Source organism: Symphalangus syndactylus, chromosome 15 (genome assembly GCF_028878055.3).
Source record: "Symphalangus syndactylus isolate Jambi chromosome 15, NHGRI_mSymSyn1-v2.1_pri, whole genome shotgun sequence".
NCBI classification, from domain to species: Eukaryota; Metazoa; Chordata; class Mammalia; order Primates; family Hylobatidae; genus Symphalangus; species Symphalangus syndactylus.
The window spans coordinates 13,692,456-13,718,993 of NC_072437.2; the positions used below are offsets into that span (position 1 = coordinate 13,692,456).

General features: G+C 38.5%; 1 protein-coding gene across 2 annotated transcripts; it reads left to right on the forward strand.

Moving 5' to 3' along the window:
• Positions 1 to 720: 720 nt before the first annotated feature.
• Positions 721 to 25,961, forward strand: ARGLU1 (arginine and glutamate rich 1). 2 transcript variants are annotated; one of them, XM_055244236.2, is made up of 4 exons: positions 721 to 1,348; positions 9,606 to 9,831; positions 12,132 to 12,215; positions 25,123 to 25,961. In XM_055244236.2, exons 1-4 carry the CDS (start codon positions 1,002 to 1,004, stop codon positions 25,285 to 25,287), a joined length of 822 nt encoding a protein of 273 aa, XP_055100211.1. In that variant the 5' UTR covers positions 721 to 1,001; the 3' UTR covers positions 25,288 to 25,961. The 2 variants fall into 2 exon arrangements, with proteins under 2 accessions (XP_055100211.1, XP_063474715.1); XM_063618645.1 differs by lacking the exons at positions 12,132 to 12,215; positions 25,123 to 25,961 and adding an exon at positions 11,647 to 11,734 and having other exon boundaries at positions 757 to 1,348.
• Positions 25,962 to 26,538: the final 577 nt, after the last annotated feature.

Here is a 26,538-nt window from a genome sequence, read left to right on the forward strand (position 1 = left end):
TATTAACATTGCCTTTTCCTTTTAGGGCTCAACAATGACACAGTTTGTTGTACTACATAGGGACGAAGCTTTTCGTGGCTAGGGTTGAGGAGGGCTTGCTGGTTATGTGCAAGGGCTTTGCACAATATGACCTAGGTTCACGTCCCTGCTCTGTCACCTACTAGTTGTGTGACCTTTATTTAACCTCTGTGGACCTCAGGGTCCTCATCTCTGAAACGTGGATAATAGTAGCACTTAATTCAAAATTGTAAGAATTAAGCACTTGTTAATACATTAAAGCATTTAGAAGGCACATTAAGCCCTATAGTAAGCATTAGGTTACATTCATCAAAACCTGCTGCATACTTACCTCCTGCAAGTCTCATAAGCACTTCAGAAAGTGTGGTGTCTCCATTCTACGAATGAGGAAACTAAGCTCAAGGCAGCAAGTGATGAGTGCAGGGTCACTTGGAGATACATTTTAGGGCTGCCCCACAAGACCAGCTCCTAGAAAGTAATGCAATCAATCAACTTCTGAGAGGCAGGACTTAAATCCCATTAAAACGTGCTTAATTCATTCAACATGGCGTTGGCATCTTACCAGGGAGGAAAAAAAAACAAGAGTACGCCAAGGCGAAAAGGAGAGTCTCCATCTATTGCGTCTCAGGCTTCCGCCAAGACGGGCGAAAAAAACGAGTCCGCTCGGAAGCGCTCGCCTGCCTTCGGCAAAAATCGTCAGGAGGCGGGGTCCACGCTTCGGCACGTTCCTCGCACGGCATTGTGGGAAGGGCGGCCGGTGCAGCCACAGCTGCCATCTTAGGGGCGCCTTGCGCTGCGGCTTTCTCGTTGGAGGTGGCCTTCGTGGCAGCTGTAGACGTCGGGAAAAGGCATAAAGTCCGTTGGCCGACACCTTTCTTTCCTCCGGCCTCGGTAGAACCGCCAGCCCGCGTCCGAAGGCGGAGGCGAGGGGAACTGGCCGCGTGAGGGGCCTGAGGCGAGCGGTTAGAGCGTCGCCCGGAAGGATGGGCCGGTCTCGGAGCCGGAGCTCGTCCCGCTCCAAGCACACCAAGAGCAGCAAGCACAACAAGAAGCGCAGCCGGTCCCGGTCGCGATCCCGGGACAAGGAGCGCGTGCGGAAGCGTTCCAAATCTCGGGAAAGTAAACGGAACCGGCGGCGGGAGTCGCGGTCCCGCTCGCGCTCCACCAACACTGCCGTGTCCCGGCGCGAGCGGGACCGGGAGCGCGCCTCGTCCCCGCCCGACCGCATCGACATCTTCGGGCGCACGGTGAGCAAGCGCAGCAGCCTGGACGAGAAGCAGAAGCGAGAGGAGGAGGAGAAGAAAGCGGAGTTCGAGCGGCAGCGAAAAATGTGAGTGCCCACGGGGGGAGGGCCCGGGACGTGCGGAGAGCGGGGCGCGGGCCGAGGGCGTGGGGCCGGGGCGGGACGGCGCGGGCCGGGAGAATGGCGGGGACGGTCCGGGGCTGGGGACCCGGCGCGGGAACGGGCTGGAGAGGCGGCGGCGGGGCGGGGCGGGCAGGCTTGGCGTTTGGAAAGCTTGGGGTGGGACAGACCCACGAGTTGTTTGGGATGGAAAATTCGAGGGCTTGAGCAGAAAGGGCTTAAATAAGAGAAGGCGATTTTGGCGCGAGAGAGGAGTGGTGTCCCGGAAGTAGGGGTGGAGTTCAGAGTGAGGTCGGAGAGCTGCGTCGTTTTGTGAGGCCGGGAGCGAGCTGGCCTGCACATGTGGAGGGTGGTGAGCGTATGCTGGTCAGCTTGAGAAGGAGAGAGAAGGGAATTAACCTTTGAGATGCGAATCACAGCTGGCCAGAAGCATTCTTCTATTGAAGCTCAAATTTGGGACAGGACTTAACTACTCTCGGGAATCATACACTTTAGGTGGTCCGCCAGAAAAATGCATTTTCACTTTAGTGTATTCCTATTGTTAAGGTGTTGGGATTGCTTTTTTCCCCTTGAACCTACACCCTCACCCCTTCTCTGAGATGTTAAAAAAGAAAAGATACACCCTAAGTGTACAGTGCGATGAGTTTTTTGACCTCTGAATTCACCTGTGTAATCACCATCCCAAAGCCTACCCTTTTTTTAACTTGCTTTCTATTCCTCTAGCAAACACGTGCAGTTTTGTTGTTTCCCTTACACTGTGCTTCTTCAGAAGACACTTGAATAGTTGCTTTTATTTTGGCGTTGCTCACATGAAGGATATTAGTGAAATCTAGAGTTAGAGTGTGTTTCCGAAAATGTCAGCTCCCAAGTATTTCTGGTTATGAAAGTAGATGTGGATAAATAATACCAAACTAAAGGAATTTTTGGGTTTTAAAATTTAGGGATTTATTGTGTGTTTTGCTTTATGATCATCGTACTTTGATGCTCTGGGTATTCAGTTTCCAAAAACCACATTGAAAAGTAGATTTGAACAGTCCTACTAACTCCCTATTCAACCAGCCATACTTGGTCAGTTCTTCAGTGAATATTTAGAAAGTGCTCATGAAGCAAGAACGTGACTGAATTTATGATTTTCTCGAGGTGAGTTTATGTGTACTGAATTGACTGCAGGGTCTGTAGTTTTCTGTAGTGGGGTTTGTGTTAGGTAGATTTTCCAGCACACACACAGCTTGTTTCTAAAACCAAAGTTACTAAAAGGTAGGACTGGAGCACTAATATTACAGAGGAAGTTGTACCTGGAGCTGTTTTGCTTCCAACACTCCTTTGAAACACATGCAACACTCATTTTTCCTGTACTTAGAACTGTCAATGATATGTATGAAAACAAAGTTCAAGTAATTGTTTCAAATTAAACCTTGATTTTGTAGAATACAACTTTTGGGTCTGCAACAAGGCCCTTAGCTATAAAGATCTCAAATAGCTCTCAATAGATGGATGTATGAAAAGTTACCTAAGACATTGCTGAGATAATTTCTTCATGTGAAAACAAAGGAGACCTCCAAAGAGTAATAACTTGCCTTTCACTAGAAAGCTATGTAGGAAAAACGAAAAGAAACTTGGTTTGCAAAGAATAAATAGAAGCATTTAGCAGGTTTCACATGGATAGCAGAGAAGAAATTCAGGAATGAAATATGGCAAATAGAGGAGCTATATGGTTCTCTGGTTTGAGAGAAGACACCAACTGCCAATAGTATTTAGGAGGGAGAAGGGACCAGGGCTGGCAGCTACCTATACTCTAAATTCCTGGGTGCCGTGCGATAGGCATTACTTAATATATTCTAATGCCTTGGAAGCAATGCAGAAGAAACAATGGAAAGACTTAAGTGTTGGAGCTTTGGGAATGTAAGGAAACAGTTTTCAGTCTACATATCCTGTTGGTTATTTTATTCATTTAACTGATGTTTATTGAGCGTTTAATAAGTGTCAGGCACTGTGCTAGGTGCTGTTAATATAAAGATGATTGGCCCTTCTCCAAGAGTTTGATCTAGCTCAAAGACAGATCATTAAATAGGCAATAATACAGTGTAGTAAATTTAGTGACAGTAATATAAACTGTATAAAGGAAGTATCCTGTGTGGGTGGATGATATAAGAATATGACAATGTCAGGCAAGGTATAGGACATATGTGGAGCACAGAAAAGAGCCTCCTCCCCCGACTCCTGCCAAAATAGAGGAAATGGTCTTAAAAGTGGAATAATCAGGTGACTGTTGACTTAGAACACGAAGTTCTATAAATATTTAAGTCATGGAGTGACTGGAGAGGTAAATAGAGGCTGGGAATCATGTTAGGGTTATTGTATGTCATATTAGAGCTTGGATTTCATCCTAGAAATGGGAAGGATTTTAAGCAGGTAAATGACATGGTGCCTTTTTTGTTTTGATTGTTGTATAGGATGGAAACTAAGAGGTGGGTACAGAAGTTTACACAGGAGTAGCGAGGATAGTTGTTGGAATGGAAAAGAGGGACAGATGTAAGAAACATTTAGAGTATATTAAATGGAATGTGGGACTTCAGAAAAAGAATGGTGGTTCTCATGTTTATAGTGTGGCTATTGCAACTCATCTACCAAATGTTTCAGTAACAACCATGTGGCAGGTACTGGTAAAAATGTCAGAAACTCTATAAATAGTGGATAAGGGAGAGGGAAAGGGGATAAGAGAATGGTGCCTTCACTGTGAGCACTAGTTTTGGATATACTGTACTGAGTTTATCCAGAGTTGATCATGTGAGACTGAAGCCTAGCTGAGAGGGGCTTCACTGAATGTCAGTGAAACCTTGAGAGTATATGGAATGACCCAGGGAGAGTGTGGAGAGAGGAGAGCGGTTCATTCAAGGAACTGAAAGAACCTTAGGACATGCCTGTATTTGCAATTAGGAAGAGGGAGAAAAGCCTGTGGTGGAAGCAGAAAGGAATATGGTAAAAATGCAAAGTGTCAAGTGCCCTTAGAAGAAATCTAGTTAGATGGAAAGAGACCGTAAAATAAGAATCAACCATTGGGTTTAACTAATTAGGAATTCTTTGGTAAGATTGGAAACCTTATTAGTTTACCACCTACAATTCTGAGTTGTTGAATAAATCACCTACTTCTTTTTTTTTTTTTGAGACGGAGTCTCGCTCTCTCACCCAGGCTGGAGTGCAGTGGCGCAGTCTCGGCTCGCTGCAAGCTCCGCCTCCCGGGTTCGCGCCATTCTCCTGCCTCAGCCTCTCCAAGTAGCTGGGACTACAGGCGCCCGCCACCACGCCCGGCTAATTTTTTGTATTTTTAGTAGAGACGGGGTTTCACCGTGGTCTCGATCTCCTGACCTCGTGATCCACCCGCCTCAGCCTCCCAAAGTGCTGGGATTACAAGCGTGAGCCACCGCGCCCGGCCTAAATCACCTACTTCTAACCTTGTTTTTAAATCTGTGAAATGGAGATAATCTGTCTTGCTTGTTGTGAAAATTGGAGATAATGTATTTAAAGTAGGTGATACTTGGCATATAATAGTTCTCAATAAGTAATGTTATTTAATGTAACTAACTTACATGGAGCCAGACCAAGCCTGATGAATTTAAGAAGTGATCTTATGAGTTGTAATCTTAATGCTTAAAAGGTAGGCCTTTACATTTTTAAAGACTTTTACCCTCAATTTTGAATAGGCAATTCACATGGTTCAAAATTCAGTTCAAAAGATCTTCCTCTCATCCTAGTGTCCCAGCCATTCAGTGTGGTTCTTCTCACCCCGTCCCCACACCAGTAGCACCATTTTCTTAAATGCTCTTTTGAGATGCTGCATCCATGTTGTATCAACTGTTGAAAAAATAGACAACTGAAAATAACTTGCAGCAAATCAGGAAAATGTTAATGGCATAGTAACTTACTCTAGCGTGTGATATCTAGGTTAGAATATCCTTGGTGTTCAACTGGATGACGGATTAAGAGCCTTCTAAATTAGAGTATCTACAGTGAACTGGGATCTATATAAGTGATTCTTAAAATACTTGGGCAGTTCGTTGTGAGAGCAAAGAAGAGCTTTTAGGAGGAAATTGATTATATGGAACCGCATATTTTTGGAGGTTAAGGCTCTGACAGAACGTTAAGGCATAAGACCTAGCTGATGTTAAGAATATGTATTCATTTATTTATTTATAATTTTTGTAGAGACAGAGTTTCACTGTGTTTCCCAGGCTGATCTTGAACTCCTGGCTTCAAGTAATCCTTCTACCTCAGCCTCCCAAAGTGCTGGAATTACAAGTGTGAGCCACCATGCCTGGCCTATACTTTTTTCTTTCTTTTTTTTTGGTAGTTAAATCTGTGTGCTTGTCTTTGCCCCTCTCATTTGTCCTGCAGAAACCGATGTAGGGTGGTAGTATAGTGCTTGCTTGAGATCATTAGCTTTGGCATCTGCGTAGGTTCAGAGAAACAGCTCAGCAACATCCAGTGTGCTCGATCCAGAAACTTCAGCTCCTTGTTCTTAGTTTCCTCAGTAAAAATGGGATACGTACCCACTGCATAGGAATAATTATATGATTTAGATGATGACATGGTATATAAAGCTTTTGGCACAATATTATATGTTACCTATTAAGTAATAAGTAAATGCTGTTTGCTAATAATAATTGAGCGAGTCCTAGAAGTAAGCCCCTAGGATTGAGTTCCCACATTTTAAAGATGTTTTAAAATAATGGTGCCAGTTACTCTATAACAGTGCTGAAGTGCTGTAGCCTTATGTTTTGTTTTTAATAGTTAGCATTTTAAAGTCCATTGTGACTAGTGGTTTTTTTTTTTTGTTTTTTTGTTTTCTTTGAGACAGAGTCCCGCTCTGTCACCCAGGCTGGAGTGCAGTGGTGCAGTGGCGCAATTTCAGCTCACTGCAGGCTCCGCCTCCCGGGTTCACGCCATTCTCCTGCCTCAGCCTCCCGAGTAGCTGGGACTACAGGCGCCCGCCACCACACCCAGCTAATTTTTATTTTTTATTTATTTATTTATTTATTTATTTATTTTTAGTAGAGATGGGGTTTCACCGTGTTAGCCAGGATGGTCTTGATCTCCTGACCTCGTGATCCGCCTGCCTCAGCCTCCCAAAGTGCTGGGATTACAGGCATGAGCCACTGTGCCCAGCCTGACTAGTGTTTTTAAAATACATTAGAGCACAGAGAAAATAGGACCTAGTATTATACCGTTTCCATTGAAAACCTTGAAGATCTTGATTTAATGCTTTCATCAGTATAACACATTATTGGCAGGGGAATGGATATTCAGCAGAGGAGTGTAAGGACGACATTAGAGAAAAGAACATCATGAGGGTAACAACTACTATGGCAAGGGTTTTGAGGAGTGAATAGGCTGTTAGCTGATACCTATTTTGCAAGACACCAATGACCCACTCAAGAAAGTTCAGTGCCTCTTATGGGAGTAGGCATAATAGTGGTTTTATCATTGATTATGATGATAAATTTGCCATCAGTAAAGATGAACTCATGCTTAGTTCAGTTGTATATGTGCTCATTGGTTTGCTGAACTCAGTATATGGCGAGGGGATAAAATTGAGCTTTCCTTCAGCACTGTTTCTAAAATTTGATTTAAAATTTTTTTCTGATTACTGAAGTAGCATTTTTAATTTTACCAAGAAAAACAGCAGAAATTATATTCTTGCTAACACTTGCAGGCAAACAGTTTTGCTGTGGTGCCCTGAACCCAGCCTGTTGGAAAGCTTAATTTTCATGTTGGGATACCTTGCAGTTCCTCCAGGAACAAAGGGAGATAAGCAGCTTTGTGAGAAACTGCACTGGGTCATTTCTCATTCTCCAGTGTTTCAGTTGAGCATGGGACTTTCCACTTGCCCTCCCTTTGGGCTATAAAGTCCCTGAGCTGTAGTTAGAATTGACTCCTTAGCAGCAGAGTAGTCCACGGCCTGCCTGTACTGCCTGTTACATGGGCCCGCTGGTTTGATGTCATCAGTGGAAATAGAAGCAGAGAACAGACATTCTGATTTGGCTTTTGCTGTAAGTAAATTTATTTGGCTCATTTTCTCCTTACTGACCAAAGCTATGGAAATGAGGCCCTGTTAGCCACTGCGCTTTTGCTGAGGAATGGCTTGACTGCCAAAAATAACCTTGAGTGTGTATCAGGTCTCTTCCACCTTCACCAAATTCTTAAGATGGCAACTTTTTACTCCTAGGGCCTTCTTTCTACTTTGTGTGGAGTTTTAATTGGAACTGTGTTACATTATCCTTTTTTTAATAGTCAGTACTATGATTCACTTAATATTAATTAAAAGTCACATTGTACTGGTTTTGAAATTTTAAATATTAAGTTTCTTCTTAGGCTTCTCTACATTTACTAATTTCAGAAGAACGAACTAGCAAAAGTGTGTGTGTGTGTGTACACTTTATTATGAGAAATTTACATATACACAAAGGCAGATTATTATCTTTATTCTTGGGTACTCATTATCCAGATTCAACAGTTGTCAGCCTTGTTTCATTGATTAGTTTTCTTTCCTTTTGGGTGAAGTAGAGAAACAACATTTTATATGGAAATGTGATTTAATTTCTACTGAAGTTTCTGTCTGGTTTCCTTTTATATGCTCCCAGTGATCGATTATTTTTAGTATTGGGGAAGATACCTGCTCTCTTACTGAGCTGCTGTAGATAAAGACTTAAAACAACAGAGTCCTGAGAATGAGTGTTGGGCAAACATCTAGGCCCTTAAAGGAAAATATGCTTTCTCTAGTACCTACTGTCTCCTTGACAGAAGAATGTAGAGGATAAATGTAGAAACTGAGATGAATCAGATTGTTTAAGACACATTGGTATTAGTGTGTTATCACTGTGAGTTAGTAACGGGAGTTGAAAATGAGAGCCCTTGGGTGAGAATTGAATCCTCCCGAAGAATAGAGTTGAGTTGAAGTGGATTGGGGTATTTAAAGGTCACTTAGAAACTATAAAGTCTTTACTAAACAGATAAATTGAATGATTCTCATATATATGTATGTCAAATGAGTCATCAAAAGATAAAGGTTGCAGGTTTTATTTAATTTTGAGGGTTGTGAGAAAGTTGGAACATGAATCGTCCTCTTAGGATTTAGATTTACTGCAAGAGCCTCAGAATTTATTCATTCAGCACAAATTTATTGCCTCAGAGTGCTATTAACTAGAAATAGTATGAACAATATATGCAATATAAAATTTTTTAGTAACGTTAAGAAATGGATGAAATTAATTTTAGTGTATATTTTTATCCAAAATATCATTTTTAACATGCAATCAAATAAAAATAGGAGATCATTTATATTCTTTTTCTTCATACTAAATTTCAGTTCGGACCAGACACATATGACTAGTGGCTATCACTGAATATCATTGGTATGAAATGTGCAGTATTTCCACAGTGGTGCCTTGATGAATGTCAGTAATTTCAGCACAGAATTTTATTTTGAGTAAATTGGTTTATAATATCAAAATGGGATTGGAGTAATTAAAACTGTAGTATCATGCTTTATTGAACTTTTTCTGGTAATAAAAATATATTTTTACCCACTTTCCCATTTCTAGAGGAGCTTTTAATTGAAAATCAATTAACAAAAGGAAGAAAAGACATAGTAAGGAACTATAAAGCTAAAGAACTTCAGTTCAAAACTTAAGTTGGTCATATTTTCAGTAAAAACTACACACTATTACTCCAGCAGTCTGAATCTCTTCAATCTGTGTTTATTCTCTCTTTGCTTAGCGGGAAATGAATTCAGCCAATCTGAGTTGCCTGCTACATAATTTCTCGTTACTTCTCTGTAGCTCAGCCCCAGACGAAGGGATTGGCAAATGAGCAAATCCATATTTTTTAACAACTTGTCCTCTGATTATAAAGTCGATAACAGAAGTAGATTTTCTGTTTCAGATTTATTGTTCCTAAATTAGAACTAATGAATTAGGCTCTTTGTATATACCTGTTCTCGTATTTAGAATATGATAAAGGATAAAAGGATTTTATATTCATTTGTATTTCTGTATCAGTTAACATCTTGGTATCTGTCATTTCCTTAAATGTGACATGAAAATGAATTCTGAAAAAAATCACTGAATAATACCAGGCTCAATGGCTTGATAGACTTAAAACTAGTTTTGTTTAAATTTATAGTTTTAAAAATAAATATCTAACTCGTTTTTTTCACTTTGTTTGCTAGTCGACAGCAAGAAATAGAAGAAAAACTCATCGAGGAAGAAACAGCACGAAGAGTGGAAGAATTGGTGGCAAAAAGGGTGGAGGAAGAACTGGAGAAAAGGAAGGATGAAATTGAACGAGAAGTTCTCCGAAGGGTGGAGGAAGCCAAACGCATCATGGAAAAGCAGTTGCTCGAAGAACTCGAGCGACAGAGACAAGCTGAGCTTGCAGCACAAAAAGCTAGAGAGGTAACGCTCGGTCGTTTGGAAAGTAGAGACAGTCCATGGCAAAACTTTCAGTGTTGGGTTCTGCCTCCTGCTCAGTTCAGAAAGAGATGGAATACAGACTATCTAATTCCTTTCTCGTCTAAACTTAACATTGCTGCGAAAGTTAATTTTTTAGCCTATTCAGAAGTGCTGACTGATAACTTAAAACTTGGAAGCTTTTATAAAACATATTCAAGGATACTTTTTGATTTAATGGAACTGGCTATTTGAGAAGTGTTTGAAACTTTTGCCATGGCTGCAGGACTTACATTCTTTTTTGGGAGGACGGTGGGGAGACAGGGAGTGGTAAAGGGAAAAGGTTAAAAATCCACCTGTGGTTGTATATTCTTCTATTCTGTCACTCTGTTACCTAGACTGTGAGAGGCTTTTGCCTTCAGTCAGATTAAAAAGAGCAGGGCCTAACATTGAGTGATAGCACCTGCTTTGATAAATAGGTTTTCTCACTCTTGTTTTTTTCCTTCTTTTATCCCTCACTCCTTCCCCTAAACCCTGCTTCAGCACAGTGGACTAATTCTAGCATTCTGATCATAAGGCCCTCCATTTTCCTAATGTGTTTCAAGGAATCTTTTTAGGAAAAATATCCAGATTATTCATCCACTTTTTTTAGTATCTACTAACAACTCCTTTTTTTCTCTAGAGAGTTATGAAGGAACAGGTTGTCCTTGTCTGGAGTCAAGCTAAACACATGATTTGTTTTATCAGCAGCTGGAGCAGAAGTTGAAAATGTCTTTCTGTGAGACAGTAATTTGCTACTGAAGCTTTATAGCTTGTTTGCACTGATTACTCCAGGATCCAAAAACTTGGTGAAAGCCACTGAAACACTCAAGGCAAATCACTTTACAGCCCTGAGTGTCTGTCACCATAGTTTGCATAATGAATATGAATCCCATTGGCGTGTGATGTAGGAAATCCTGTAGTTGTATTTTCTTGAACTGAAATATTTGACTCAAAATAATTAAGACTTATTGTCATTTTTCATCTTGGCATTATTGTGGACAAGTTGACATATTAAATCTCCTTGCTTTCTGGTAAGCTTAGCTTTTAAAATGCATTTTCCCTTGTCCTGTCTTTAACTAGATATACATGCTTATATTTATAGTGGGTTTCACAGACTATAAAATTGAATGTATGAAATTTTTATTTGTATCAGTGCTTTTAATAATGAAGATATTTTTGGAGTAATGGTGCTGTCTTGTAGCGAGTTATTAATCATAGTAAGATTTTTTTCTCTTCATTTGCTTTTTTTGTTTCATATTAACAATTTTTTTTTTACACGGACACAACCCTCTGACAGTCTTTCCAAATATTAAAATCATTTGAGTATGTATGCTGTGATCTGAACACTGCTCAAGCCATCAAGCAGTCTTCATACAGTTTGCATTATAAAATCTCATTAAATTCTCCAAGAAAAAATAAGTTGAAGAGTTTTATTTCCTGACCATGCATCCCCTGGATTTCTGAGTTTCAGTTCAGATTGTAGATGACAATATAAGCTGCCTTCCGAAATTGTCAACATCTGAATGTTAAGTCCATTTTCCCCATGGAAGAAGCCCGTAGTTCCATGAAGTATGGATTACCATTTGTATTTTTCACTAACAGTAAATGTATTTTTCTTATTAATTGTTTGCCTTAGGAATGATGAATTACATTTTTTGTTCCTTCTTACCATAAACATCTGCATTCCTCAGCTCAGCCTTCCTTGTATGTTGTTTCTTTATAAATGGTTGAGCTGCTGATGCAGGTATTGCCAAGCTAACAGTACAAATCATTTTAAAGAGGAAGCTGGCGCGTATGGCAGCCGAGGAGCACACTCTGCAGGACACTGGACAAGACAGTAAATATTCAACTTTTAATGCTGATTAAAGGAGTATAGGTAAAGAATACGTAGGTATACATAATTGGTGAGACAAATATTCACTTTATTTATATTTTATATATTATTTTTTTAATTTGGTAAATACTATCCAGTTTTGTAGTTGTCCTTGTTGATTTGTGTGATATTAAAGTATTAGTAATAATTGCCAGGAAACTATCATTAGGGAGGGTTTAGTTGGTTGCTGTTTGGACTGGGAGGGATGATTTAAATTTAGTGCTAGAAACCAATTTTAGTGACTGCACAGTTTATCATTTGTCAGACAGAAGGTAGCTATAAAGCTACCCTGTAAGTCATATCAAAAAAGTTCAGAGGAAGATTAGTAAATATTTATCAATAAAAATAAACATTTTGTTTTTCTAATATCTTTACATATCCTCCCCTTTAGGAGGAAGAACGTGCAAAACGTGAGGAGCTAGAGCGAATACTGGAAGAGAATAACCGAAAAATTGCAGAAGCACAAGCCAAACTGGTAAGTGTAAAGCATACGTGAAAAGTGTTTTGTATTTTGCTTTATTTCCTTTTTTCAGATTTTGTGGATTGATTTTTGTGCCCTATAATTTGACTTATTTTGGGGGGATTCTCTGGACTAACTTTAAAGGCTTTTTGAGGCAAGGATAGGAACAATTGAGATTTTTACTTCCAATCTGGACAGAACTTCAAAATTTGCAGTGATTTTAAAAAACAAGTTTTCTGGGGAAATTGTTTTGTTCTCTATCCCCAATTTTTTCTTTCCTAACCTCATTCACATTTCTCCTATGCCTAAAAAGCTAATAGCAACAACAAAAGCTTGGGGATATATTTAAACCAACTATAATATGCAGCATTTTACTTTGTATTAGTTGGCTTGTTACCAGGAGTAGATAGTATTTATTTGATAGTAAGTGCACCACAGTAATTTCCTGTTCCTAGTTTATAATCTTAAGAAATACAGAGTCTTCGGTAATTATGTAATATAGAAAGATGGGGGTGGGGGAAAGCAAGTTGTAAGCTCCAGTTACATGGTATAAAGAAATTTTGTGGTTATCAATGTACAGGAAAATATCCAAGTGGGTCTAAGTAGTTAACAGTGGATCCCATTGAGAGTAGGGATGAAGGGATGAAGGAAGACCATAAATAACCTTAATAAGAATGTAAAAAGTTAATATGGGGCAGTTGTTTCTAGAACATCATCTTCTGAAAAATAGTGTACTCTGGATAAGAGAGAATGCTAGAAATATTCCAGATAACTTAGTGAGCATGGCACAATGGATTCTTGGTAAATATCACCTGGTATTTGTGAAGGCCATAATGGAATCTATTGGAAAGCCATAATCCGCTTTCCCAAAGAAAATCTTAAAATCTGCTAAGGTAGAAAAAGCAATAGGAATGTGAAATGGATGAGTCATTCTAAGTTATATTGCTGCATGCTTATGAATAAGTATGGGATAACTTTTTTTTTTTTAGTGATTCCAGGATTCCATCATATAAGGAGAGAACCTCAGTGCAGATAGGAAGAAGAGGGAAAGTGTTCAATCTGAATTTGAGGTTAGAAGGTTGAGTGAGCTTTGAAGGGTAAATACACTCTGGTTTGTGAGGCATAGATGTTTCAGAAAAGAGGAAAAAAATATGGTTGACAGGTAAATCATTGAATCAAAATTACTGAGCAGGTGGAACTGGACCTCCTTTTAGGACACGTTAAAGAGATTGGATAGCTGTGGTGGGTTCATTATGTGGGTGGCCTGGAAGCGTGGTGTGCCCTGCCAAGATCTTGATCCCTTCTGACCCTGTGGTAGCTAGGGACGGCTTGGCCTCCTTGCATTATTCTTACAGTCCTCTATTGTTTGCCCACATGAAAAACGAAAATAAGATTTTCAGTCTGTGATCACTGGAAAAAATATTGGTAGGCATAACCTTATACTTCTCAAATGGTAGTAAAAGTTCAGTTTTTGTTTTTTAATCCCAGTTTGTCTCAGACCTCTACTTTTGCAAAATACAATTAAGATGAATTACTAGAAAAATGAGGTCATACTGCTGTAAAAACTTCTAAAACCCTTGTATTGATTTGTCCTTGTTGGGGATTGATTAGTTTGTAGATTATAAGTGGTCTGTGGGCCATGCTTAACATTAGCACTTTTCTAGATCACACAGATTTAGATTTGATCGGAGTGACACTATTCTTGCTTTGTTTTGTTTTTGAGACGGAGTTTTGCTCTTGTTGCCCAGGCTGAAGTGCAGTGGCACAGTCTCGGGTCATTGCAGCCTCCACCTCCTGGGTGGGTTCAGGCTGTTCTCCTGCCTCAGCCTCCCGAGTAGCTGAGATTACAGGTGCCCGCCACCATGCCCGGCTAATTTTTCTATTTTAGTAGAGATGGGGTTTTACCATGTTGATCAGGCTGGTGTTGAACTCCTGACCTCAGGTGATCCACCCGCCTCGGCCTCCCAAAGTGCTGGGATTACAGGTGTGAGCCACCGCTCCTGGCCCAGAGTGACACTATTCTGATGGCATGCTTGTGATAAACTTCAGTAAAAAACATATCTTAGGGAAAAAGAGGCTTGGATTTGAGAAAGTCGAGTAAGAATTTGAACATATTTAACATGGCTGCTTACAGTGTTCAATAAAGTTGGAAGCATGGTAAATTGATACTGGAGAATTTTTTTTTTTTTTTTTGATGGAGTCTCTCTATGTTGCCTAGGCTGGAGTGCAGTGGCACAGTCTCGGCTCACTGCAACCTCCGCCTTCTGGATTCAAGCAGTTCTCCTGCCTCAGCCTCCTGAGTAGCTGGGACTACAGGTGCCCACCACCACACCCGGCTAATTTTTGTGTTTTTAGTAGAGACGGGGTTTCAGTATGTTGGCCAGGCTGGTCTCAAACTCTTGACCTTGTGATCCGCCCGCACCATCCTCCCAGGGTGCTGGGATTACAGGCATGAGCTACCGCACCCGGCCAAGAAAAGTTTTTTATTTGGTTCTGTTGGTAGTCATATGCTGGCAGGAAAAGTAGGGTATTCTTTGTGTATGAGGAGACAAAAAATGTATAAAGATGGCAAGGTACACGTTGAGGCCCACTTCCACTTTTATTGCCTTTTTCCTTCCCCTTCCTCTCAATTTTGAGCACTATTCTTTAATCTTTATGTATGTTTATTGGGAAACATGTAAAATACATTCAAACTCCTATTAAAAGTACTTGATACCATATAATGCAAGAAGAATGAGAAGCATTCTGGCCTCTAGAAAGTGATGAATGATGAAGGATGATCAAAGGTAACTGTTTGCTAAAATCTGTATTGAGAAAAGCAACTTGATGAAAAAGTAGACAAGCCATTAAGTGCTTTTAAATAATTTAACATATTTTGGAAACAAAGACAACTCCAAAAAAAGTTACTAATACCATGGAAATATTTGGTAAGTGGTATAGGTAATGTAAGATAATGACATAGTTGCCCTGGGTGGCCTGGGAAACCTTCCTAGAAGAGGTAGTCCCTTGAGCTGGGCCCTGATGGATAGGTGGAAATTCTATTAGGAGGCGGACAAGAGCGCGAGGAAATGAAACAGGGCAAAGGCCTTTGAGGTAGTAGAATAAAACAAAGGCAAGGGCATGGAAACTTGGGATATTGGGAGAAGTAGCTGTAGTAAATGAGCAGCCATCCAACCTTATGTGTGCTAAGAAGTTTGTGTGGAAAGCGGATTATAGAAAAGACAAGTTGACAATGAAAGTACCCTGGAAGCGGGGAGGGAGATTTCTTAAACATTTTAACTGAAAAAAATAATACAATGATGTTACAGATCAGTAAAGAAGACTAACTTCCTAATTAAAAAGGAGATTTGTACACAAGTAGGACAAGAAGCAACTACAATAAATTTCTGAAAATATATCTCAACCTCAGTAGAGAAGCAAAGAAATGTCCCTCTCTTTTCTTTTTCCTTAATAGAAATCCCCTAAAGCCATTGTTTTTCACAGTGTCCTGTGTTGGCAGGTTATGATACAGATACCTCTTTACCTGATGATCATGAGAATTCAAATAGGTATAACAGTTTCCGAAGACAATTAACAGTAAATCAGTAAATATAAAAAACTTTAATTCTGTGTCTAAGAATTTATCTCATGAGATAGAATCATTTACAAATGAATTTACGTACAAAGATAATCTCAAATTATTTAAAATAGAAATGTCCAAGTTGTTGGATTCATTATTATTATGCAGTGGGTTTTTCTGTAGCCAAAAAGTATTTGATAATTCAGGGGAAATACAAAATAGGAGGTAGATAAATACAAAATTTATATATCCAATATGATCCTTTTATTTTGAGAAACATATACTTGCACATTTTAAGAGACAGAAAAGCCAAAATGCTAAAAATAGTTATCCTTAATTGGTAGTCTTATGTGTAACTTTATACTTTTCTTCAGTTTCTACATGCTACAAGTAATGTATATCACTTTTTTGATCACATACAAATAATAGTAAAGAAGTTAAAGTCATACTTTTGACTTTTAAGTAGCCTTTTGTGACACAAGTTCACAGATTGAATCCCGTAATGACTAATAAGGAATGTGTTAGCCTAGCCACACGAGCTCACTCATATGTGAAAATCGTTAAGTGCTCTAGTCCATGGGTAGTTACTGTTTTTTTCAATTCCACATTGTGTACCAAGATACTTGGTTTGTCAACAGAGACAGAAGTATTAACCAACAAACGTACTTTATTTACAAAGTAAAAGCATCCAAATATGACTTAACTTGGCTTTTTGGCAGATTGTTCTTTGTTCTTGAGTTAGTGTTGGTGACACATAACTATCTTTAGGTATTTGAAGGGTTAATACAATGGAAAATTTTAATTTTCTTTTGTTAAAAATAGTGCTTAAAATTTTTTGAAGTCTTCTTCATGGTGTTTTTATGATGTGCCTGGGAAAATCTCAGATACTGTTCCGAAATGTATATGAGTTTTACTTTTTTCGAGAGGGAAACAGACTTAAAAGTTGGGGCTAGATTTTGCTGTAGAGTAAAATACTCTTCCAGAAGATTGTGTCAGCAGGAGGAAGAAACTCTCAATCTGTACCCTTGTCAAGATTGTAAATACAAACCATACAACCTGGTTAGTGAATCTGGTGTAAACACCTCAACTATAATAATACATTGATAGTTTCTAATAAAAATTTTAGGTAACATACTGGTCAAAGGAAGGACAAATTACTTCTGATGGGAGACGGGTGTTTGGGGTTTTAAAGTATATGCAAGTTATAAATTCTAGATTTACAGATCTCTTTATTAATGAAATAGTTTTCTTCTCACCCCTTGCCAAGTTCATCATGTTATACCACTTCGTATCTCACCAGTTTGTTATCTCAGCAGTTTGAGAGAAGAAAAGATAGTGCCATGTTTGAAAGTTGCTTATATATCAAATGTGTACCACGTACATAAGTTTAAAATAAACCAGAGTTTGCTTTGCAATGGAGAGATGGCTTTCTTTTAAATGAGTTTGTATGGTAGGCTGAAAAATCCCTTCTGTCCTGTATCCATGAAAAATAATCTGTATTCTAATACCTGGAATTTGAATGTGCCCATATATGACAAGGAGGGCGGGGCTTTTGCAGATGTGATTAAGTATCTTGCAATGGGGAGTTTATTCTGGATTATCTGGTGGGCCTTAAATGCCATCACATGTATTCTTAGGCAGAGGGAAATTTTAGCATATAGCACAGACAGGAGAAGGAAGCTAAGTAAAGACAGAGGAGAGAGATTTGAAAATGTTGGCTTTGAAGATTGAAGTGATGTAGGCTGAAGCCAAGGAATCCTGGCAGCCACCAGAAGCTGTAAGAGACAAGGAGCAGACTCTCTGCTAAAGACTCCAAAAGGAGAATGGAGAATGGACACCCTGCTGACACCTTGCTTTCAGCCCAGTGATACTGATTTCAGACTGCTGGCCTCCAGAATAAATTTATTTTGAGCTGTTTAGTTTGTGGTAATATGTTGCCTAAAAATGTGGAAGTGGTTTTGGAATTGGACAGTGGGTAGAGGCTCCAATTTTGAGTCACATGATAGAAAATGCATACGTTGCCTTTAAATACTGTTGGCAAAAATACGGATTTTAAAGGTGCTTCTGGTTACGGCTCAGAAGCAAATTAGGAACATATTATAAACTGGAGGGGAAGAGATCCTTTCTATATAGTGATAGAAAGCTTGGCTAAATTGTGTCCTACAGTTGTATGTAAGGCAGAACTTAAAACTTTTTCATATTTAGCTGAGAATTCTAAGTAAGTGTTGAAGTTGTAGCCTGGTTTCTTCCTGTTTATAGTAAAGTGGCAAGAAGAGCTAAATTGAAGAACGAACTGATAAGTATGGAAAGAACCGTCAGCACTTGATGTTGGGAAAATCTCAGGCTATTCAGATGGCAAAAGATGTTCACGGTTAGAAAAACTGGCTCTGGAAAGAAGGCCAGGGGTATTGCTAGACAGCCTTTTGTTTGTGTGGAAGAAACTATGCATGTAACTCATAGGTTCCCGGACTATCTCAGTAAAACCCGGAAATAGATGAGATTATCCAGGAAATATCTGTGGAGAACGATGTTTAATGATGTGACATGTAGGGGACCTCCAAAGTTTCTGAGAATGTTGTGTCAGCAGAAACTGCCAACTGGGACTGAAAAAGACACATGACACGATGAAGGAAGGTGTTCAGACTCCTGACAGAATCCACACACATAGGAAAGGTGATGTGAAGACAGAGATTTGAGGATATTGACCTTGGAGTGAAGTGTCCACACACCAAGAAACCTTGGCAGCCACCAGAAGCTGCAAGAGGCAAGGAACAGATTCTCCCCTAGAACCTCTGGAGGAAGTGTGTCACTGCCAACACTTTTGATTTTTGTTCCAGTGATACTGATTTTGGACTTCTTGCCTCCATAATAAATTTCATCCAGTTGCAGTTTGTTACAGTGGCCACAGGAAATGAACACAGTTGGAAAAAGAACAGAGTATCTTAGAGTGAGCATTTCTATAAGTTGAAATGGCACAATACTTAGGAAAAATAAGGCAACAAATGTAAATGTCAAATATTTTAATTTGAAATGAAGTTTTGAGTAAGTCAGGTAAGGATTTTCAGAGAGCGAGAGGCTTTTTCCTGATTGTTAAGATAAAAAGCTGGTTGAAGACCTTATGTTAATGTATTTGGGACAGTAATTTAAAAAATAAATTTCTGGACATGAGTGAGTATATTGACATTGTGAAGGATGGGTTTGTAGGACACAAACTGGAAACACGAAGCCACTGAAGGCCAGTCAAAAGATGGGGCCTTGAATCACCAAAGTAGCAGTTCTTAAAAACTGTAAGGGAGAACTAATAAACTTGGTAAGTGAAGAGGTATGAAAAAGCCGGGACGCAGGGGGAAGTCTGTTGTAGGAACCAGAAAAGACCCTCCTGATGTAATCTTTCCTAATAAACTCATGCCAGGTATCCCCAGGCATTTAAGGAAAACGTAGTGCACAAAATAGTGAATGACCAAGACAGAAGAACTGTAAAAAGAGAGAATGTAGGATACAGAAGATTAAAAGAGCCACATCTAGATAATACCTTTGTTTGTGAAATTTTAGAACAGAAAGTATAAAGAAAACCCCGAAGGCATCAGATTTTCCTTGGCAGAATTACAGAGCAGTCTCTCCAGAGTGCTCAGGCAGTGCTTTTTGTACATAATATTGCATACCAAGCTCAATCTGTCACTTCCTCCTTTTGAAACAGTTGTCTTCACTTCAGGTAACATGGAATCCATGGAGATATTATCTAAGGTTGAAGTTTCAAAAATGATTTAAGGTTATATATAAATGTCACTAGAGGGGAATTAAGAATAAAAGGGGGTAAAGGGAGTAGGTGGTGACAGGAATTTAGATGGTAGCTAATGATATCCCGTAATGATGGTTTGGCATATTAGAAACCCTAAGGAGGTAAGTGTGAGAATAAATATGTTGTCACAGGGATGAAGGGGATCCTTGTGTTTTACCCTTCTGTTATTTAACGTTGTACATGGAATACTTCACAAAAATTTACCGACATAGTTTACTAACTGTCAGAACTAATCGTATCAAATGTATTTTTTCATTTTTTAAGTCATTGGTTATCTAAAGTGGGATATACATTTAAAAAGTTAGGGAAGGGAAGATGAATAAAGGAATTAAAATTATAAATGGCAGAGTGGATCAGGCTATCTTGGAAGGTTTAAAATGTAGAAATCACATTTCTGAATAGTGGCATAGTTTCTAATTGTGCTGATTTTCATCCATTTCTATAATCACTCTTGAAATATTTCTGTGGATTTTTAAAATTTTATAAAGTTACATATATTTCAAATAGAGAATAGATTTCAGTATCGTTGCTAAAGGGACTGTTGCTAAAGACTACCTTGATTAAATTTATAGACAGTTTAAGAAGGAGAATGCTTAGAAAAGTAATCTATAAAATGAGTAGATCCTCTGGGTAAAGACGGTAGGGCAGAGGCCGGGCGCAGTAGCTCACGCCTGTAATCCCAGCACTTTGGGAGGCCAAGGCGGGCGGATTACAAGGTCAGGAGATCTAGACCATCCTGGCTAACAAGATGAAACTCCGTCTCTACTAAAATACTGCAAAAAAATTAGCCGGGCGTTATGGCACGCGCCTGTAGTCGCAGCTACTCGGGAGGCTGAGGCAGGAGAATCGCATGAACCTGGGAGGCGGAGGTTGCAGTGAGCCGAGATCGTGTTATTGCACTCCAGCCTGGGCAACAAGAGCAAGACTCTGTCTAAAAATAAATAAATAAATAAATAAAATAGGGCAGAGATTACTGGGAGGGGTAAGTAGACCTTTTAACTATAATGGAACATTTTTTGTGTGTGTGTTTCTTATCACCAGTCACTCTTTAGCTTGGGGTACAAGGTTGAAAGCCACCTTTGTGAGATTGAACAGGGTTATGGGCATAATGGCTAGGAGGGTCTGCCCCAGTGTAATGGTTCTGGTATTGTCGATGTTAGCTTTCTCCTTGGCCTCCAAGCTGTCCACCACATAATCCTTGTGAGTGAGTTGCTTAGTATTATTCATCTGTATAAATACATATATGCATCCCCAACCCCCAATGCAAATACTGCTTTCTTGTGCATAAATGTGAAACAAGCAGGGAAAGGAACAATGGTTGTATTCTCTGGCAAGTCAAGTCATCAGGAAAGAAAAAGTTACTACAGAGAGAGGGTAGGATATAGGAAAATACCTAGCAAATAAGGTGTTAGGGTCATACCACACTTACAGATGGTGGATGAACAGGAAACCAGCTTTTATCACTTGAGAGACTATATTAAAATGAGAGATGACTGTGGTTAGTGTCTGAATAATCTTTTTTTTGTCAAAGTGTAATTAAGATTTATGCTTAGTTTAAAGCCATAGTAGAACAAAATACCAATATTTGTATATAGACAGTATATTCAACTAATTTTTAAATCATTGCATTAAATACTTCTAGTAGGCACTGTATGCCTAGCATTGGTGATTAACATTGTTGAGCCGTAGTCCCAGAGAAAATCAACTCTTCTGTACATACATTCACACACACTTTTACCTTCTCTATTTGTAGACCTAAATGAAGAAACTTGATTCTTTACCCAATCTAAAGTGCGGAATTAGTATTTTATCTGAAGGAAGTTGCTGTACTTTAAAAATCTTGATTTTAATTAGGCAAAATGATCACATGGTTCAAATTTTGTTTTTTTAGGAAGAGAAACAGTGAAGTCCCTTTACCTTCCCCCCAACCCAATCCCCAATCCCAACCCCATCTCCAAAAGTGTACTCAGTTACGTGTTTTTAAAATCTTTACAGAATGTCTGTAAAAGCATATTCAGGCAGATACAAATGCATAATATTTTAATTCTCCATTTATTGCACAAAAGTAGCATGTATACATGGAACTTTATTTTTTTCATTTAACGGTGTAACTTGGAGATTTTTCCATTGGGGAACATAGGGGCCTCCTTTTTTCCTCTTTCTTAATTTGTTTTTAACAGCTATACAATATTCTGCTTTATATATCTTCAGTAATTTATTTAGTGTACCCCATATTGGTGGATATTTGGGTTTTTTTCACATTCTTTTCTTTCTATAAACTGTGTTGTAATATGTAACCCTGTAAATATATCAATTTCGCATGGGTGCAAAACTTGCACATTGCTGTACAAGTATATAATGTAAATTCCAGAAAATGTACTTGCTGGCATAAAGTATTACGAAGATGTAATTTTGGTAGTGTGAGAGTGCTCTTTATATGATAGCATATGTGTGTTAGTCCATTTTTTTGCTGCTATAACAGAGATAGGGTAATTCATAAAAATATTTGGCTTAGGGTTCTGGAAGCTGGGAAGCCTAAGAACATGGCACAGGCGTCCCATGAGGTCTCCTCATAGTGGAAGGCATCACATGGCGAGCAAGCTAGACAGAGAGGGCCCTAGAGGGAGAGAAAAGTGGTGGCCAAACTCATCTTTTTATCAGGAGCCCGTTCCCATGGTAACCAACCCACATCCCACTTGGGTGATAACAGAATTAATCCGTTCATGAGGATGAACCCCTCATGGCCTAATCACTGCTTAAATCCCCCACATCTTAATACTGTTAACAGTGCCAGTTAATTCTAACAGTGACCTTTGGCGGACATATTGAAATCACAGCAATGTGCTGTCACACTTTGAATTTCTGTCTTACAGGGTAAAAAAATGGTATATTTGTAATGTTCATTAGATTTCTCTTACGGATTAGGGTGGTGATGTTCTGCTTTATGTACCCTCACTCTCCAGGGCTCTAGTATGCTTTCCTAGGGTTGAGTTAGAACCTTAGAAGAAAGTGAATCTGAGTATTTATATTGATAAAATGTTTCTTAGGCACACGCACACATCCAAAGAAGCCTTACTACATCTTGATTCAGTTGCACACACTAAGCTCTTACCCCAAATTTGTGATGATTTATTAAAACTGGATAAAGTAATTGGCATATGAATTCACTAATGATGACCGGTAGCAGGTAATTCTTTTTGTTGTAATATCAGTGAAAGCCTAAGGAAGAGAGTGGCTATTTGAAATAGATTGTGATGTACAGGTAGGATTTCCATAGAAGGAAAGAATGACATGAGCAAAAGACGGGGGAACAAGATAGAAAGAAGAATTTAGAAGAGGAGTTGAAACCAAGCTGGAGCCAGCTTATAGAAAATCTTGTCTTAGAGAAACATTATACTTTAGGAAGTTAAGCTGTATGCCATGGACAGTGGATATCATTGGAAATTTGAGAACAAGAAAGAGTGAGCAATGGTCAAGAAAGGTGAGTCTGGCAGTATCATGTAGGATGGATTGAAGGACACACTGGAAACAGGGGCACCATTTTAGATGTACAAAAGATATGTGACCCTAAACTGGTATGCTGGCAAAAGAAGTGAAAATAAACTCTAGGCAGAGAATATAAAACAAGAATTAACAAACTTGACTGAAGAAGAGATGAAATAAAGCTATAGAATTTGAGTGGCAGAAGGGAAAGTGTAAAGGGCAGATTTATTTTAAGGATAAAGTGGAAAAATTTAAATCTTAAAATGTTGAATTTTGAAGCAAGTCCTAGGTCTCCCAGGTGGATGTGTCCAGTAGCCAGGTCTAAATGTAGCATAGGAAAAAGTTTTTAGAGAGCTGTATCTTAAAGATATCTTTTAGCTCTCCGTTGGATTTTCCACCATGCTCACCTGCCGGATTCTCTCACTGCTTGTAATTCTGATCTTTGTTATCTCTGGCCTTACTTGGCTGCCATTGATTTGTTCCAATACCTATCTTTTAGTCTACGTCACATTGCTGTCTAAACTTCTTTGTGTTCTTCCCTTTTTTTGCTACTTAAGATAAAATTTAAACATTTTGTATTGCATACCAGAGTCCTGTTAACTTTTCCATCTTCCTCTGCCATAAAGCCTATAAACCAGTCACATTACACTTTATTTATTTATATATATATATATCAATGGAGACAAAAGAAGTAATTAGTGTATGGCATTAGAGAATGTATCAGAAGAGAGAACATTTTTAAAAGACTTAAGTGAACAGAAGAATTTATTTGAATAAAGAGAAAAATCACTGAATTTGATAGATTTTGACCATACAGAAGATAATTTTAGTAGAATAATGGAGATGGAATCAATGACCTAAAATTTGACTTTGAATGGGAATAGGTAGGCAGCTCAAAGGATGCAGTGAATGTTTTAAGATCACAGTCAGATAGAGGGGGAAAAAGGATAAATCGTGACAACTGATATTAAAAAAGGGTTAGAGCAGGGTTTCTCAATTTTGGCACTGATTGGATCATTCTTTGTTGTGGGAGCTGTCTTCCGCATTATAGGATGTGTAGCATTGTCCCAGTCTTCTACCCACTAGATGCCAGGAGCCATTCCCAGTTGTGGCAGCCAGAATCATCTCCATGCATTGCCTAATGTCCCCTTGGGGAAGGGATTAAAATTGTACTTGGTTGAGAATTGAAGATGTGTGTATGGTATCTCTACGAAGCATGAGAAGGGCCTGACTTTGGTAAAGAGGGGGAAATCTGTAGAAGAATGCAGGAAAGAAATTGCTTGACATGGAAGGAGTTGAAGGCACTGCAGGAGTGGAATCAGTTACACCAGTGTCCTTTTGAAATTAGATAGCACTTTATAGTTAGTCAGGTCAGAAGGTTTTCTAATATTTTTCTTCAGGTAATTGGGTCTGTGGTGTTTCTTGGTTGTCTACTGATACTATAATATAGTCCCTTTTTTTCAGCGTGATTTGACCACACAAACAAAAAGCCCCAGTGGAGATTTTTTCCTACGTTTTTGTTTTTTGTGTGTGTGTGTGTGTGTGTATGTATGCCCTTCAACTATAAATATGGTAATTGGTAGATAACCTGCTCTTTGAGTAAATCTGTGCCTTGGTTTATAATTAACAGTCTATTAATCTGGTACAATGAAGTTAGAGATAAAAATAGGTATAGAACAAAATCTGTCATCTCAACATGTGATTTGTGGAAATTAATTTCCATTTCCAAAATGTGTAAGTGCTTTTCCATAATTTGTTCATTTATTTTCATTAAAAATGAAAGACAGAAAATGTAGATACAATTAATAAAGGGTTCTCTTTTAATTTTCTAAATTCTTTTTTCTCTACCACTTAAACTACATGACCTTAGTCAAATTTTATGACCCATGCTATTGTGTGTAAGTTGTCACCTCGTAACTAAAATATTGTGAAGGCATGTAATTCATAGAAAGTCCTTGTTTTTACCCCCTTTTTTGCATTTGCATTAAAAATTTTTTTGTAGATACATAATAGATACACCTGTTGCAGGGGTACATATGATAATTTTTAATACATTTCTAATTTTTACTTTTAACTTTCAGGCCGAAGAACAGTTGAGAATTGTTGAAGAACAAAGAAAGATTCATGAGGAAAGGATGAAACTAGAACAAGAACGACAACGTCAACAAAAAGAAGAACAAAAAATTATCCTGGGCAAGGGGAAGTCCAGGCCAAAACTGTCCTTCTCATTAAAAACCCAGGATTAAATTGCAAACTCTGAACTTTTTACAAAGAAAAATGGAAAAACTTTGTATGGTAGCTTCATGTTGAAGTGGTTTTTTGTTTTTGTTTTTGTTTTCATTTTTTTTTAATTTGTAAAATCTGGAAAGTTAGCTTGTTCTAATAGGGGCTATGCTCTGCAATTCCCTTTTTTTTTTTTTTCCTTCCACTAAGTCAAATCCTTATCAGATCATTGTTGTCTTCTAAGGAGTGACGTATTTTTCACGTGTTTGGATTCTATATTAGTGGTCTGAGGAAGAGCAGATCACATTGTAAAACTATGGATGGTCTGATAAGGCTTTTACTGACCCCACTGACTTCAGAGTTATACTCTGTTTGCTACATCATAATGCTGGTTTTGCTGACTTTTTGTTTTTTTATATATTTATAAAAAAAGAAAAAGTTGGTGATTGCACTGGGAAATTCCCAGGGTATTACTGGACCTATGTGGTGTATTGTTAAACCAGTGTCCTTCTGATACTGTTGCTCTTGATGTTCCTGATACAGGTAAGGAAACAGGTGGTCAACTCTGATACAAAGTACATATACAGTTCAGTATTGTCTCTGTTCATTTTGTTTTTATTTCATTGACAAAATCAAACCAGCATTCCCCATTGTGTAAATAAATGATTTTGCTGAATAAAGTAAAGTCTTAAATTCATATGTTGAAGCAATTTTTTTTAATGTTATGTTAAGTCTTAAAGAGGGTGGTTCACTTTTTGATGGTCAACCATTTAGAAGTCTTAGAACTATATTTCCTCTTGTTTATACTTTTAACATAGGGTTTATATGTACATTAAATATACTTGTGAATTAGTATTTTATGGCTATTTTTACAAATATCAACTTTATGCTGATAGAGCAAATGGCATCAGCGTTACCTTTAAGAAAGACTAACAAAACCCGGAAGATTTAAATTCTCAAACCTGTGCCTCTGTTTTAGGATATAAGTATTATCACAAATTATACTTAATAAAGGCTAGAAAAATGCTTTTAAATTATGGAATCTGAGATCATTTTCAGAGTGGGCCATCAGAAAGAACTTAGCTTTATACTGTCAAAAAAAGGCTAAGATGGTCAAGTCAGTTTCATTGTGTAGTGTACTTGCACGTTTATTTTTAGGACAAACACATTAGAACTTTATGAAGTTTTTTTTTTTTTTTTTGCATGTGGAATCTTATGGATGGCTTTCATATTATACACTAGAATCTGCCTCATTTACTCTTACATATGTTTAA